This window comes from Hirundo rustica, chromosome 10, assembly GCF_015227805.2.
Source record: "Hirundo rustica isolate bHirRus1 chromosome 10, bHirRus1.pri.v3, whole genome shotgun sequence".
In the NCBI taxonomy this organism is placed as follows: domain Eukaryota; kingdom Metazoa; phylum Chordata; class Aves; order Passeriformes; family Hirundinidae; genus Hirundo; species Hirundo rustica.
In genome coordinates this window covers 4,645,264-4,659,722 of record NC_053459.1, presented here as the reverse complement: position 1 = coordinate 4,659,722, position 14,459 = coordinate 4,645,264, and the positions used below count along the sequence as shown (strand labels likewise).

The window sequence follows — 14,459 nt, the reverse complement described above, 5'->3', positions numbered from 1 at the left end:
ACCCAGCTACTCCAGCACAGTAACCAAAGATTTTTATCATAGAATCAAGGAATGGTTTGGGTTGGAAGGGACCTTAAAGCCCATCCAGTCCCACCCCAGGTGCAGGGACACCTTCCACTATCCCAGGTTGCTCCAAGCCCCATGCAGCCTGGTGTGGAACATTTCCAGAGATGGGGCAGCCACAGCTTCTCTGGGAACCTGTGCCAAGAGGGAAGAATTTCTTCCTAATATCAAATCTAAACCTCCTCTCTGTCAGTTTTTAGCCTAAAACCCTCAAGGCTGGAATCTGTAAGTCACCAGAAGGAGAAGGTTTGGACAAGTCACTGCTGTGACATCATTCAGGAATGCAAATTGTGACAAAAAAAAAATTTCTCCCATCTGCAGCCCCACGAACTCCCTCCCTGCTGCTGTTCTGCTTCAGAGAAGTGAGCAATTCAGTCATGAATGCAAAGGGAAGTGAAACTCTCTCAACTCCTTGCAGAGCTCAGCATGTCCAACCCATCTTCCTCTCTGGCCAGAAGGGCCAAATCCCTGTGCCACAGCCTGGTCTGCGCAGATCTACTGGAAGCAAATGCAGGCTGCAAAATCTCCTTTCCCCGGTTTTCAGCCATGAGGTGCAGCATCCCTGCTTTCAGCATGCTCCCTGAGGGACAAGGACAAAGCCTCTCTGTGGGGTTTGGGGTTGGAGCACACTCTTGCACTTAGGACATACCCCTTGGACTTGGGTAAGAAAACAGGAAAACTGCCAGGAGATGTTTCTGTGGGTTTTTGAAACAAACTCTAACCCGTGACACCACTGTAACACAGGTGACGGCATTGCTGTATCTGAAATGCCATCCCTGGGGGAGGCTGAAAGCAGTTCCACCTCTCAGCTTGGGACCTGAATCAGCACAGGAGTGCAGGAGGGGGGAGGTTCAGCCAGGCACATGGATCAATACTCAGGTCTCTGCTTGCTGGGAAGAACAGCTCACGCTGCCAGTAGAGTCAGGTGCCAGAGCTGCACAGCACTGTGGGGTGAGGTGGGCATGTAAAACCACCTGCTTTCCATCCTGCACCCTCTCCTGAGCCCCACTGATGTTCCAACTCTGATCCAGTTCTGCTCACGTCAATTATTTACCCAGGAATAGATAAAACCTTATGCTGAAGCTGAGATAAAACCTTTTGGCTGCTTCCAAAGCAAGATCCCACCCTCCAGCCCTGCTCTCGCCCAGGATCCTTTGGAAGGGCTCAGGTGCCCAGTGTCAGATGGGATCTGGCGTGAGGAAAGTGGCCTCTGCCACCTGAGCACAGAAGGAAAACAAACAAAAAGCCATTAAAGAAACCCAAAAGGTGATTTGGAACTGGGAGAAGCTGTACAGCCTGGTCTAGAGGAAGGTAACCTGCCCATGACAGGGGTGGAACTGGATGAGTCCTACCCAGACCAAACCAACCCAGGATTCCATGAAAAATGTTTACCCCTGCAGTATTAAAATATGATAAAAAAGCATTTTGGCCAACATCCATTTCCCTACTAGCAGGCCTGTCCAGCACTTTATAAAGCCCCATATTGGAGCTGGCAGAGTTTACTGTGTTAGATTGTGATTTAAAAGTGATGGGATATGGCTGAGTTCTCCTAAGCAAGGGAAGCTGCAGATTAAAAAGACAAATCAGGCAGACATGAAACCACTGCAGGTAGCTCACACCACACCTGCCAGTGCAGGCACGAAGGGAAAATCCATTCAATTCCTGACTGGGTAAAACTGCAGAAGAATGAACACCACTTGTAACATACAGTGAGTTTTATTTCAAAATCCTTTTTCGATTACTTTGATTTTTTTAAATAATCTTTTTGCTGATATCACTATTTCCTCATCATAAATGACTGAGGGGAAGAAAAGCTAGTCTGGGAAAAGCTGGACCTTGAACAGCAACTGTGACATTTTGTTTGAGCCTCTCAAATCCCTTTCAATCCTTTAAGGTGATCTTGGAGCTTTGGCTGAGTTTGATGTCACTAAAAATCATTTTCTGAAATGCAAATATTTGCTCAGCCTATTTCAGGGCGCAGGGTTCAAATGAAGGAGTGAACGTTAAAAAATTCTTTGTCCATCATCCACTTCTGTTGAGGTTTTTTTAGCTTGGTTTGGTTTTTGAAAAGAACAGGAAGTAATTGCTGAGGGAGAAGGTTCCACATTAAAAACATTTACTGTACTCAGCACTTGCTTCAGCACAAGTGAAGGCTCCCACAGCTTTGCCCTCTCGTGGGGAGATGGGAGAGTTCCTCTGGAAGTCACAATCAGCAGCAGGGAAAAAACCTATTTAAGGGATGAATTAGCAGGTCCAGCAGCACTGCAGGAAAAGCTTCCTGTGTTCATCCACTGCCTCACTCATTTTTTCTCTCAATCATACTCCAGCACAAGGTTGGCTACTGTCACTTACAGAGTCAAGCATGGCCACTGCCAACCCCCTGAAAACCTTCTTTTTAACTGTAAGAAGGATCTCAGTGCGATTTCAACAATGCTGTTTTCTGGCTGCAGATTTCACTGCAAGTAAGTGAAAAAAAAATTCACTTACACATCTAAGGGCTATTTATAACATGTAAAAACTGAAATATTCACATGGAAACACATAGCTGAAGGAATGACTGAGGACTGCTCACCTCTAAAACACTTTAAGAAAACCAGTTTTGCATGATCAGACTACGATCAGGCCCAGCGTTATTTTAACTCATCGCTGCTGTCATCAACCCAGCAAAAATGGAAGAGGGGAAAAAAAAATAGAGGCAGCCATCTGGAAACACACCCAGCGTGCGCAGGGGATTTAGAAATGTAGCTCAGGGATAAGCAGGGAGAAAAGTTGGATTTCTGGCAGGCAGGGAAGAGCACAGCCACACCGGGGCCATCTGCTCCTGCCTGGCTTTGTCACCTGAAACGTGCCCAGGAGGGACAGCACCCAGGGGCCTGTGCCAGCGGAAGGGGCACAGGGCTCCCAAAAATGTGCTTGCTGCAGCCTCTCACTGGGAGAAAAGCGTTTTCCAGAAGGGAGTTTCCCACCCCATCTCAATTTATGTTTGTCAGCGGCACCTGAGGAGTCGCACAAAATCGGCTTAGGGCCAACACGAGGCACCACCACGGCCAAGAACAGCCTCTGCCCCCAAACTCGTGACCACACCGAGCTCCTCACCTCCTCAGAGACATGGCAGGGACAGAGGACTAACTGTTCATCTCCCAACAGATCTCACAGCACACTCAAACCACAAGGAATTCTGAATTTTATTAAAATGACAGATAAAACACTCACTTATTCCAAAATCCTGTAAGATTCTGAAGCCAAGACCCGTTAACCCAACTGATTTCTGTTATGGCTGTGAACACCTGATGCTCCCACTGACCAAAGCCCTTAAATCCCTTGTCAGGGCAGGAAAAATACCCCAAACAATTGCTCAGCTGATCCTGAGGTACCTCAGCCTGAAAAAACCTACTCTGCCTTCTTTGCCAGCCAGCACCAAACCTCTCTGCTCCTCAAGGTGTTAGCCAAGATTTACTGCTCAAAAGCAAACTCTCGGTGCAGAGAGTTTGGAAAGTGCCTCGGAGCACAAAACCACAATACTCCTTCCTAAAAGCATCGTGAAATATTGAACTTCTATAGGGAAAGCTAAGGACACAGGAAGAAGCTGAGGGGGAAGGAGACCCCCTGGTGCAGCAGCGGGGCAGTGACCACAGCACCCCAATTCCAAAGGCAGGAATGCCTTTCCCAGAGCCACAAGTGAGAATCCCTGTTTCACAGGAGGCAATTTCCCAAGCACAGCTATCAGATCCCTGAGTTTCCAAGCCTTCCTCAACCACTCAGACTCTTTTTTAATCCCCAGCAGTCACACAGCAGATCACACAGCCCCAATGCCTCTGTCCTCTTGGGGAACCAAACTGCAACTCCCTTCTTCCCATCTGTGGGATTCTGCAGATGCCATTCCAACAGTTCACACCGACAGATCCTTCTGAATGATAGCAGAGTTTATTTTAATATTTTGTACAGCCAGCATTGGTCTCCAGGAATAAGTTATAATCTTACACAAGTGAGTCCGCCCAAACCCACCCTTAAGGAATGTTCAACTTTCAGCACTTCTGATTTAGAGGGAAATTATTTAGAGGGCAAGATGCAGTCTGAAGAATGGGAATCAATCTGAATTTGTGATTAAAACTCCGTGGAATTCTCAGGGTTTCCTTGCCTCTAACTGGATCATGGGCAACCGCAGAGGTTGCGTCTTTCAGCACTGCACTGAGAATACATTCATCCTGGGGACTGTTCATTTTCCTAAACTGGGCAGGGTTTTGTTTCCTTTATCCCCAACTCTGTGCTCCACGGTTCTGCTCTGCAGACACTTTACAGTCCAGTACAATCAATGCCTGTAACAGATTTGTCCGGGAGGTACTCGGATGCCCATCCCACATCCTTCATTTGGCTGTTCTCAGCACCACCTAAAACACCTCCACTGCTCACAGCACATTCTGTCTGCCGCAGCAAGAGGAACAGACCTTGATTTGCCTTCCAGCAATGAACACACAAAACAAATAAATACTTTTAAATCCTTTGAATGGTAACAACTTACACAGTTCCAGGGCAGAACCTCATGATCTACCTGGCCAAAAGCACTCCAAGGCAAAGCCCCTTGAGGAACAGGGAGAGGGATAAGCAACAGTCCAAGAGAAATTCCTCTTTCTTCCATGCTCAGAGAATTGCCAGTGTCTGATACAAAGCAACTCACATTCTCCAACACAAAACAAAACAAAAAAAAAGGGGGGTTTTGAGAGGTTGTATAAACATTTCCTTCTCCCTCTCCAAAAAGCAGCTCTGAAACAGCTCAGGCAGCTCTGGGAGATGCCAACCAGCATGAAACCAGCCACGAGCCAGCCATGGGGCTCACAGCCTCCCTGCCCTGTTAAAGGGCCCTCCTAGGGCTCCCTGCAGACCTTCCAGCCTCACAGGACAGTGGTTTCACCAGGAATTCCCTCCTCACTACACCTGGCAGCTTCCCAGCCTGCACAGGCCAGTGCATGGACACACCTGGGGGGTCTGGACATGGCTTTGAGAAAATCAGTGAAGAGCACAAACATTGACTGTGATCCAGAACCCCCATCAAAGGGCTGGTGTGAGCTGTACTAGTCCTGGACAGGTGAATGTTGGGGTACTGGGGGCTTTGATTCAGTTAAGAAAGGTTCAGGCAAGCCTTAAAGCTCTATAAAGCCACTGAAGCTGAAAGTAAGGTCTGGCTGCAGAAGCCCAATGCTCCTTCCACATTATGTTGAGACATCTCACAACAGTGATTATTAGCAAGTGAGAGAATGCTCTGAAAAGGTGGCATTTTTGATGTGGAGAGGAAGGCAAGCTCAGGGCTGTGCTCAGCCTTCCTTCCCCGAGGGGAGCGCAAGTTCTGGTGAAAGGAAACTCGCAGGGAAAACGTTTGTGTTTCCTACAGAGAACAAACCTGGCACTGAAGCCATGGAAACTTTCACAGGGAACAACCCAAAGTAGCACCGCACTCCACAAGAGCATCCCAAAACACATTACAACAGAACTGCACTGACATGAAGGCTGTACACCTGTCCCAGGTGCGTGTTCTGGTGCCAGGGAGGGGGGGGCGGGTGATTTTTTTTCCCTTTAAGAAATTCTGTCCCAGTTAGAATAAAGCAAACCCTTTCTTTTAACTGTTCTTTTCAACGTTTTCTTTATATACAATCCTTAAAATACACTTAAAAATAGCTGCACTTGTGTTGTATGGTTATACCAGAGAAGGGCAGTTGCACAGACCGTGCCTGTCAGGACACTAAAAACTGTAAATACCCCCAAAGCCCCGCTCTGCTCCAGCCCCCACGCTGGCCCCAAGGAGGAAAGGAAGGAACAAGCAGCTTGGAAATGGGAGTCTCTCACAAAACACGCCACTTACAAATCCCAGGGTAATTTCCTCAAGCATTTTTGTATAAAGTCCTTTCTTAAATGTTTGAGGTCACACTGCCATTTTAGCAATAAAATCTGTTGCAACATGCACGTGTCAGCTTCCCACTCAATCAACTGCAGCCCTGAGGATTTTTCTGGCCTGGTAGAAAGAGGAAATGTAACACAATTTCTGAAGTACGGCTGGTCCTCCGTTTCCAAACTCCACGTGGTTCCCTCGATGGCTCTTGGACACACGCCCACACTTTTTCGTTGTTTTTTCCTCTAATACACTTTTCCCTCTAACCAACATGCAGATTTCTCCTCCCAAACATCCACATCTCGACGTCCCAGCGAAACAATCCACGTCATCCATCCAGAGGCTTTCCCAGGTAGACCAAAGTCACTTCTGTGTTACCATACACAGCAGACACTGCTGGATACAGGCAAACTTTTGGCAGTCCTCTGAAGGCAACTCCCAGGAACTCATAGCCCCTCTCAAACGCTAATGTTTTGTCTTCCATGTCCAGGATAACTCGAATCCTTTCACCTATCTGGAAACAGAGACGGGAGGGGGAGTAAAAATAACACACAGAAAGAGCCAGCATGTTCAGATGGAAACAAAAATGATGCAAAGTGTAATGCAGAAGAGAATTTCAAAGCAGGGCTGTGTCTCGTGATTGATCGCTCTTATGATGGGAATTTCTCAATTTCACCACGATCCTGAGTATCTCTCAGGCTGTAGCTGAGTACAGCCTGCACCCACCAGCTGTTTATGATAATGACCATGACCCTTCCCATATGAACCTGTGAGAGCACTGAGAGCAGGCACCACGTGCTGTGTGCCTTGGAAATACTGCAGAGCTTTGGAATCTTTGCAATTTGGGCTCCAAGTTACCTGAACTCTGTGTTCAGCTCCTGCTATCGCTGAGCAGAACTGCTCTGTGAGGAGCATTTTTAAAGACAATGGAGTTAAGAAAGGCAAGTGCCACCTACAAAAAAATCCCAGAATAGACTAATATGCAGGTGTTGTTACTGACAGAGGTGTTCACTCACCAAGGTAAAAGGAAATTTCAGTACAAAATGTAAAATGAAAACCCTAAAAATATATATACACATACACACAAGTGAAACCAACACTGACCACAGCAGGAGCCCTGGATCCAGGCAGGCCCAGAGATCTCTGCATTTATCCAGCACTCATTATTTCAGACATCAAGTTCCAGAGAACAGCCACGGGCACAGCAGACACAACACAGACTCCTGACTCCTCTCCAGCCAGCCCCAGCACTGGGAATTTCTTCAAGCCAACACTAACACACACATGTGTTTCCTTTAAGCACGTTTTCTATGAGCAGATCACTGCACATGTCTTAATAAACACAAAATACACCAAAGGATCACCGATTAGAACTTTCACACAGAATTCAGGAGTATCAGATTCAAGGTACTGCACAGATCTTCACGCCCAAGTGAAATGTAAGCCAGTACAAAGCCACGGCACTGGCTGGATTATTTTTAAAGTCCTTTCTAACCTGTTCTCTGACTATGAGATTGAAATGACAATGATCCAGTTTAAGTTGTAACACAAGCAAATCCAGTAGTGAAAAGGCAGTTGTGCGAACAGGCAGAACGACAAGATAAGCACTTCTGTAAGGACAAAAAGGTGGCGTGGCCTCTGCTCTTTAATACCCTGAAGTTATCTGAACATCAGATCCCAGATAAGGGATGTCACCCACGGGAAGGTGGCCAATGAGCAAAGCAGCAGCCATCAGCCCTCCTGCAGGTTTTTGGATGAAGACTCCCACCTAAGCACTAACTTCAGCACACCTTGGCAGACAACAAAGGGGCACAAGCCCTCAGACATTCACCTTGCTGTGGGGCAAATCGCTACTTCAGAAAGCTACAACAGTCTTTTCAGGTTCTATTCCAAAAAGCACCACGATGTCTAAGCAGACACCCACAGTACAGGTGTTTCAGATAAAAGTGTGGAAACAGCCCAGGGTCAGGTGCACTGAACACCAGACAGGTGCAGCCTGCAGAAGAAGTAAATGAAGGGGGGGAAAGGTGCACAAGGTGGAATCTTTTGCCTTCTGCAGGGAAGGCAAAGAGACCTTCGAGGGCCTCTTAGGAGCAATGCAGCAGCCAGCCGGGACAGCGAAGGATAGCCAGCACCCCCCCCCAGCCCACGCCAAGCCCCCTCACCTGGTATTTGGGCGCGTTATTGCACTGGGGGAAGCTGCCGTTCACCTCCCCGTTATGCAGCAAGTTATTGTCCACCAGGTTCCAGCCCCAACTCTGGTCGTCGCTGCCCAGCAGGGCCACGTAGCCCTGGCACTGCATGGCGGCGCGCTTGGTGGCGATGCCGATGACAGCCACGGTGCCCAGCGGGCCCTCCCACCACACCTCCCAGGCGTGCCGGCCCTCGCTGAAGCCGATCTTGGTGCGCGCCCCGTCCGTGCTCTGCGCGATGGGGTTGCGGTGCAGCGTGAAGCCGTTCTTCTTGATGTAGACGTTCCTCGAGCAGTCGTTGGTGCTGAAGGCGTGGTGGAAGGCACGGACCTGGGCGAAAGAAGGTGGGTGGGGGAGATGGACGGGGTTAGGAGCGGCCCGGTCTAATGGGAGGTGCCCCTGCCCCCGGCAGCTTTAAGGTCCCTTCCGACCCAAGCCATTGTGGTTCCAGGAGATAAAACCCCGTCGTGTTCCCCAGCCTCCCGCCCCCTTCGTTCCCAATGGCGGGTGGGCCGGAGGGCCGTGGGGGTGTCCCCAAGCGCCGGGGGAGGCGGTGAAGGGGCGGCCCGGCGGGGTGGGGGGCGTCCCCGGGGCTCGGGGGGTCCCGGCCTCACCTTGCCCTTGTAGGTGGGCACGTTGCAGAGGATGTCGGTGCGCAGGGCCTCCTCGGCCAGGCAGCGGGCGGCCAGGCTGCGCCACACCTCGCTGTTCTCGTCGCCGTGCAGGACGCGGTGCCACAGCTTGCAGACCAGCGCGCAGCTCCGCAGCTCCCGCAGCTCCAGGTACGAGAACACCAGCTCCAGCACCCGCCCCGGCAGCCGCCAGCCCGGCCCTCCCCACGACGCCGCGGCCGCCCCGGGGCCGGGCCCGGGGCCGGGCCCCGCCGCCATCGCCCCCCGCGCTCCCCTCGCCCGCCCGCTGTGGCCGGGGCCGCCCGAGGCCTCACGGCGCGGGGGCGCGCGGCGCCGCCATCTCGGCCGCGGGCACCGCCCCGCGCCTGCGCGGCGGGCTCGGGGGGCCGGCGGGGGCGGGGGCGGCGGCGGAGCCGAGCGGAGCGCGGGGGAGCGCGGCGGAGCTGAGGGGAGCTGAGGTGAGAGCGGAGACCCCCGCGCTTCCCGAGCCCCCCGGGACGGCCCCGGCAGCGCCGCGCCCCGCGGGGCCGGGCCGGGGGGCGGCCCTGGGGCCGGGCCTGCCGGGGCGGGGGGCGGTCGGTCGGACCCAGCTACCGTAGGGCCTGGGAGGTGGCAGGGAACCGCTCTCACTTGGGCCACCGGGGACCGGCGGCCGCGAATCTGCCCCGACGCGAGCCGCGGCGAAGGTGTCGGCCCTCTCTGTAGTGTTATTCCTCTGATGGAATGAATGGGCTCTGGCTGCTCTTTAGATCTGAGTCAACAAAAATCACATGGAAAACGTAAAATGGTAAAAAAGGGAAAAAAAAAAAAAAAAGTAAAAACACTAGAAACGAGCCGTTTATTGCCCAATAGTTAAATAAATGCACGGGCCTTAAGGCAGCGAGGCGGCTGCTGGGCTGTCACAACCCCATGTGCCTCTCTCCTTTTCCCGGCAGCATCCCAGTCCCTCCAGCACTTTTGTGCTGCCCTTTTTTGCCCTTTGCTTTATTTTCTGCTGATGGGCTTCCCTACGCAGTGCTGTGACACAGGCCGCTCTGGCAGTCACACCAGGGAGGGGTAAGGCTGGTGAGCGCCATGGGTGTGCTCTGAGCGCCAATTAAATGTGTTGCAACCTGTTTTAAATTAGAACAACTTATTTTAAAAAGACTCCTTGTATCATTTAGGTTGGGAAAGACCGGTCTGTGCCCGGTATCGTTGCTGTTTGAGCGAAAGGCTCCACTTGGGTACTGAGCTGAGCCGTCGAGGTGCCCTTTTTAAATTGGACACTGGAGTTTCAAACAGTTCGCAGGATGGTCTTGTTGCTTGATAAGTTTCTGCTGCAACGAGACCAGCACGTTCAGGGCTTGTTTTCGTTTGTTTCAGGGGCGTCTCTGAAGCATGGCAGCGAAGTGGAATGGTGGCCATTCCTCCTCCGTCCTGTGCCTGGACGTGAGCGCGGAAGGGCTGGTGGCCTCCGGCGCGGAGCGGGGCGAGCTGGCGCTCTGGGATGGGGGAGGCTCGCCCGTGGCTCAGCTGCGGCTCCCGCAGGCGGAGGACGTGACCTCGGTGGTGTTCTCCGCCCGCCGGCCCGGCACGCTGTACGCCTCCCACGGGGAAACCATCAGCGTGCTGGATGTCCGCTCCCTGCAGGAGCCCCTGCAGCGCTTCCACGTGAACGAGGAGGAGATCAACTGCCTCTCCCTGAACGACACCGACGGCTTCCTGGCCGCGGCCGATGACTCGGGGGCGATAAAGGTTGTGGACTTGGAAAGCCAGAAAGTCAGCCGGTCCTTGAGACACTCCAACATCTGCTCGTCTGTTGCCTTCCGGCCTCAGCGCCCTCAAAGCCTGGTTTCCTGTGGACTGGACATGCAGGTGATTTGCATACACGTGCAGGGTTATTAGAGAAGTGAAACAGTAATTACCCACCTGTGTAGTGAAGCACCCACGGACTTTCACCGAGCGTGAAGGTGTTCAGCCTGCAGTCACTGGAAAGCTCCCTCACTATTCTGAAGTAGTTTTGGCCCAAAACCTAAGTGTTGGGGGCTGTTTGTGCTATATTCTAATCAGCAGCCTCTGCCCCTGTTTTTATCTTCCTTAACATTTACAATTCAAGAGCGGGGTGAGGGGAAATCAGAGTACACTGCAAAGCTCACTCCTGCCATATTAGCTCTTTGTTGGACTGAGCAATACCAGCAGCTGTCCCCAAGGATCAGTCGTGGCTGCAGATGAGGTGCAAAGGATGGTGACAAAAAGGCACAGTGCTTGAGGCAGGCAGATAGAGCAGCATCTTTCTCAGTGGAACATATCACTGTGAGGGCAAATGATTTGTATAACGTATCCTTTGTTTTATTAGCATCTCGGATGCATGAATTGTTCTTTGCCTTTTAAACTCTTCTATCCTCATCAAGAGGAAACTTTGTCCTTTGCATTCTGAGAAGAGCCCTGCTGGGAGTTAAGTGCAGAGTTGGCCACCCAGAACAGATATTTTTTTCAGTAATTTCTTTCCAGTGGTTGAGGTCTGACCACATTCCTGGTTTAGCCCAATATGAAAACTGTCACTTCTCGAAGGTTTCTGTGGTTCCAGCGGCATCAGGGTGAAGTTTGTGTGACAGCGTTGAGCAGTTTCACCCTGTGTTCCTGAAACCAAAGTACATCTCACACCCATTTGAACAAGTATGTGCTGATATTTAGTATAAATTGTGTATTTAGTATTTTTCTGTGTTAAAGCCATGATGATAGATCCCGTCTGGGAGGAGTAAACACTCAGTCTCTCAGCTGGCTTAATTCAGGTCCCTAAAATGCAGATACACGAGCTTGTGGCTGGAAACTTTTTATCAGAATTGTAAACATTTGTGTACAACTAGGTGTAAGTGAGCTGATTATTTTTTGTGACTTTTGAGTATTACTTTCATTTACTGTAGCTCAGCAGGTCGGGGTTTAGGTGAAAGTCAGTATCCCAAAACAGGATTTCATTAGTGTGTTTTTGTACAATGAAAGGAGCACCATTCTGCACTGAGGCTGCGTTTAAGATACATCATTTCCCGAAGGAGAGCTCAGCTGCAGAACTCTGGAGCTCTGTGCTGCACCGTGCCTTTGGACAGGTTATGAGCTCTACATGTTCTGGGCTTGTCAAACCCTCGGGGAAGCTGTGGCTGATGAGAATTGAAATTTAGGTTGCTGGAGTTCTTTCAGGAGTTCCAATGAAGCAGGGAAAATACCAAGAGGACAGAAAATACTTAGTTTGCAGGAAAGTTGTCAGCAGTTGTTGGATTCGATTCATCAGGCTGTTGCAATGCTGTCTGTGATGAAAACAGGAGTATTTTCTGTAAGCATCACCCAGCCCCTCTGATTTACAGTAAATCACAGTTGTTGCTGTGGATGTAGTTTAAGTGCAGCAGCAACAGCGGTCACTGAACAGGAAAGTGACAAGAAATGTATTTCAGTTGTTTTAGTGTGATTTGGATTCCAGATATGCAGAGCCAGGGTCTTTTATGAACTAAATTTAAAGACTCCTGTACTTCTTATTGGTGATTATACTGAAGGAGTATTTTTATTAATAACAAAATGAAGCAAACGGTACACCAGTGCTGCATTAGACTGACTCGTGCTTTTTGATCTGTTCGCCTTGAGAATGCTCATTGTGAATTCAGATCCTACAAAAGTCTTGAGAGCATTATTTTTATTTGGCTCAGTATAAATCTGCAGTGCTCGAACTGCTATACAGGAGACACAGGATTCTTCACTGGGGACTTGGAGGTGGGGTGGCATTGGAAAAGAAAGTCTAAAAGCACGACCCGCCCCATCTCAGCAGGTAAAGCATGCCCTACTCCATAGCACAAATCAGATCTACTCACTGGATATAAAAATAAATACAAATATGCCTGTCTAAAAACCACAGCCTCAACTACTGTTTTCCTTTTGCTCTCTTATTTTTCAGACACATTCATGGAAGTGACTATTTTAGGCCAAGTAGCAGAGACAGAAATCCAGAAGATAATGATCTCTATTCACTGCTAGCATTTCCGTGTCCCTCCTTCTCAATAATTGATGTGCAGTACATCATGATTACTACTGCTGGGATGAATGTAAAAGCTTTTAGAGAAGTGTTTGCGTCTCTTTCGTGGTCTAAAGGTCTGAGTCATTGACTGCAGAGTATGGTGGTGGGGGTTTGGAAAGCAGGCCAGAAAGATTTGCTACATTTATTCGGGCAAGTTTAACCACTCCTCACCACAGGCTTTATACCTCGTGGAGTCATGCACAGCCTTTGCTCTGCTAGGGCAAGAAGTGTGATTGCTTATTTTACTATTAAAGCTCCGATTTGAAGTAAAACACGCAAATCATTGATTCAGCCTATTTTTTTTTTTCCAGGTGATGCTGTGGAACCTGCAGAAAGCTCGTCCCCTGTGGACCGTGAACCTGCAGGAGTGTGACACGGAGGAAGAGAGCTCTCAGTCAGCTGGGCAGTTCTTCAACCCGCCGCTCGCGCATTCCCTGTCCGTCGCCTCTTGCGGCAACATCTTCGGCTGCGGAGCTCAGGACGGTAAAGTCAGAATATTCCGAGTCACCGGTGTCAGGTTTGAACATGAGCTGGAGTTCCAGGCTCACAGCCTGGGAGTCTCACAGGTGCTCTTTATGCCAGAGGCATACTGGTTGTTGTCTGGAGGAAACGACGGGAAGGTCTTGCTGTGGGATATCAGCAGCAACGTCGGGAAGCAGCAGAAAAGTCCGGCAAAATCTCTGCACAGGAGGAAGGGCCAAGCAGCTCTTTCTGGCAGAAAAGATGGGAAGCTCAACAAAGTGGCCTCAAATGAACACCCTGGAGTAGTGCCAAAGCTCAGCATTGAGCACGGAGAGAAGGTGAACTGGCTCTCGTGTGCAGAGATCAAAGGCTCCAGGAGAGTGTTGGTTGCTGACCAGACCAGCTCGGTATCAGCCTATCTGTTGCCAGAACCTTAAGGCACCCAGGTGTTTACAGAAGTCTGGGGAACAAAACCACTTCTCAGAGCCAGTTACATCCAGTGACAGTGAACTGGACAGTGAACCCCTCTGGGTCCCTGGGAAGGGATTTGCTGTGCACTCATGATGTCCCTGGCCTCATGCTGGTTCTCTGTGGCTGTTACGTTCACAGCCACTGTCTTTTGCAGGGTTGGCAGTTTGCTGCTTGAATTTAAGTGAAACGGGTCTCTATATTTAGGGGTAACATTAGTTCATGGCTAAGCTGATGTAATTAAGGCTGGAGGAGAAAATTAGTGCTGAAGAGACACCCACAATGCTAAGTGAGGCTGCTGAGCAGTAGCAGGGCTGTCGCTGGCTCAGCTCTGTGTGGTTAGGGCTGTTGCGGTGCTCTGTGTGACTTTTCCCATGAAGCTGTGTCCCAGTTGGCTTAAACTGGTCATGGTGGAATCTGGTTTTCATCACCCTGTCAGCAGCTGCATAGACTAGAGGTGCATCAATTAATGAGTAATCAGACGGGTTTCCCTGTGGTTGCCAACTGAACTTTTTCACTGCAGCAAAAGGAGGAGCAGGGGAGCTGTTACACCTGTTTGCTGGGTCAGCTGTCAGTTAGTTGTGTATCCCAGGGAATAAGGACTATTACACTTGTCTTAATAAATGCTTTCTCTCTCACTGTTCCCTTGTCCTTAGACTCACTCTAATAGTGCCAGACTTATACAAAATTGTGTCAAAAAGTGTCTTGTACCCCCATCACAG

General features: G+C 50.1%; 2 protein-coding genes across 6 annotated transcripts; one reads left to right on the top strand and one right to left on the bottom strand.

Moving 5' to 3' along the window:
* Nucleotides 1-3,965: 3,965 nt before the first annotated feature.
* On the bottom strand, nt 3,966-9,125 carry FBXO45 (F-box protein 45). Its single transcript, XM_040074922.1, has 3 exons — nt 8,751-9,125; nt 8,110-8,466; nt 3,966-6,458 (listed from the first exon to the last, which is right to left on the bottom strand). The coding sequence occupies exons 1-3, from the start codon at nt 9,024-9,026 to the stop codon at nt 6,273-6,275; spliced, it is 819 nt and encodes a 272-aa protein (XP_039930856.1). The 5' UTR covers nt 9,027-9,125; the 3' UTR covers nt 3,966-6,272.
* On the top strand, nt 8,830-14,375 carry WDR53 (WD repeat domain 53). Of its 5 annotated transcripts, none has more exons than XM_040074919.1 (3): nt 8,830-8,918; nt 10,131-10,622; nt 13,119-14,375. In XM_040074919.1, the coding sequence occupies exons 2-3, from the start codon at nt 10,146-10,148 to the stop codon at nt 13,704-13,706; spliced, it is 1,065 nt and encodes a 354-aa protein (XP_039930853.1). In that variant the 5' UTR covers nt 8,830-8,918; nt 10,131-10,145; the 3' UTR covers nt 13,707-14,375. The 5 variants fall into 5 exon arrangements, with proteins under 5 accessions (XP_039930853.1, XP_039930851.1, XP_039930852.1 ...); XM_040074917.1 differs by lacking the exon at nt 8,830-8,918 and adding an exon at nt 9,176-9,226; XM_040074918.2 differs by lacking the exon at nt 8,830-8,918 and adding an exon at nt 9,400-9,555.
* The last annotated feature ends 84 nt before the right edge of the window (nt 14,376-14,459 follow it).

Excerpts from the sequence above, each read along its gene's own strand:
- FBXO45 (XM_040074922.1), bottom strand. The coding sequence starts at position 9,026 with ATGGCGGCGGGGCCCGGCCCCGGGCCCGGCCCCGGGGCGGCCGCGGCG. Across the intron at positions 8,467-8,750 it reads TGCCCACCTACAAGGGCAAG|GTCCGTGCCTTCCACCACGC; the intron begins GTGAGGCCGGGA and ends TCTTTCGCCCAG. Across the intron at positions 6,459-8,109 it reads ATAACGCGCCCAAATACCAG|ATAGGTGAAAGGATTCGAGT; the intron begins GTGAGGGGGCTT and ends CTCTGTTTCCAG.
- WDR53 (XM_040074919.1), top strand. The coding sequence starts at position 10,146 with ATGGCAGCGAAGTGGAATGGTGGCCATTCCTCCTCCGTCCTGTGCCTG. Across the intron at positions 10,623-13,118 it reads CCTGTGGACTGGACATGCAG|GTGATGCTGTGGAACCTGCA; the intron begins GTGATTTGCATA and ends TTTTTTTTCCAG.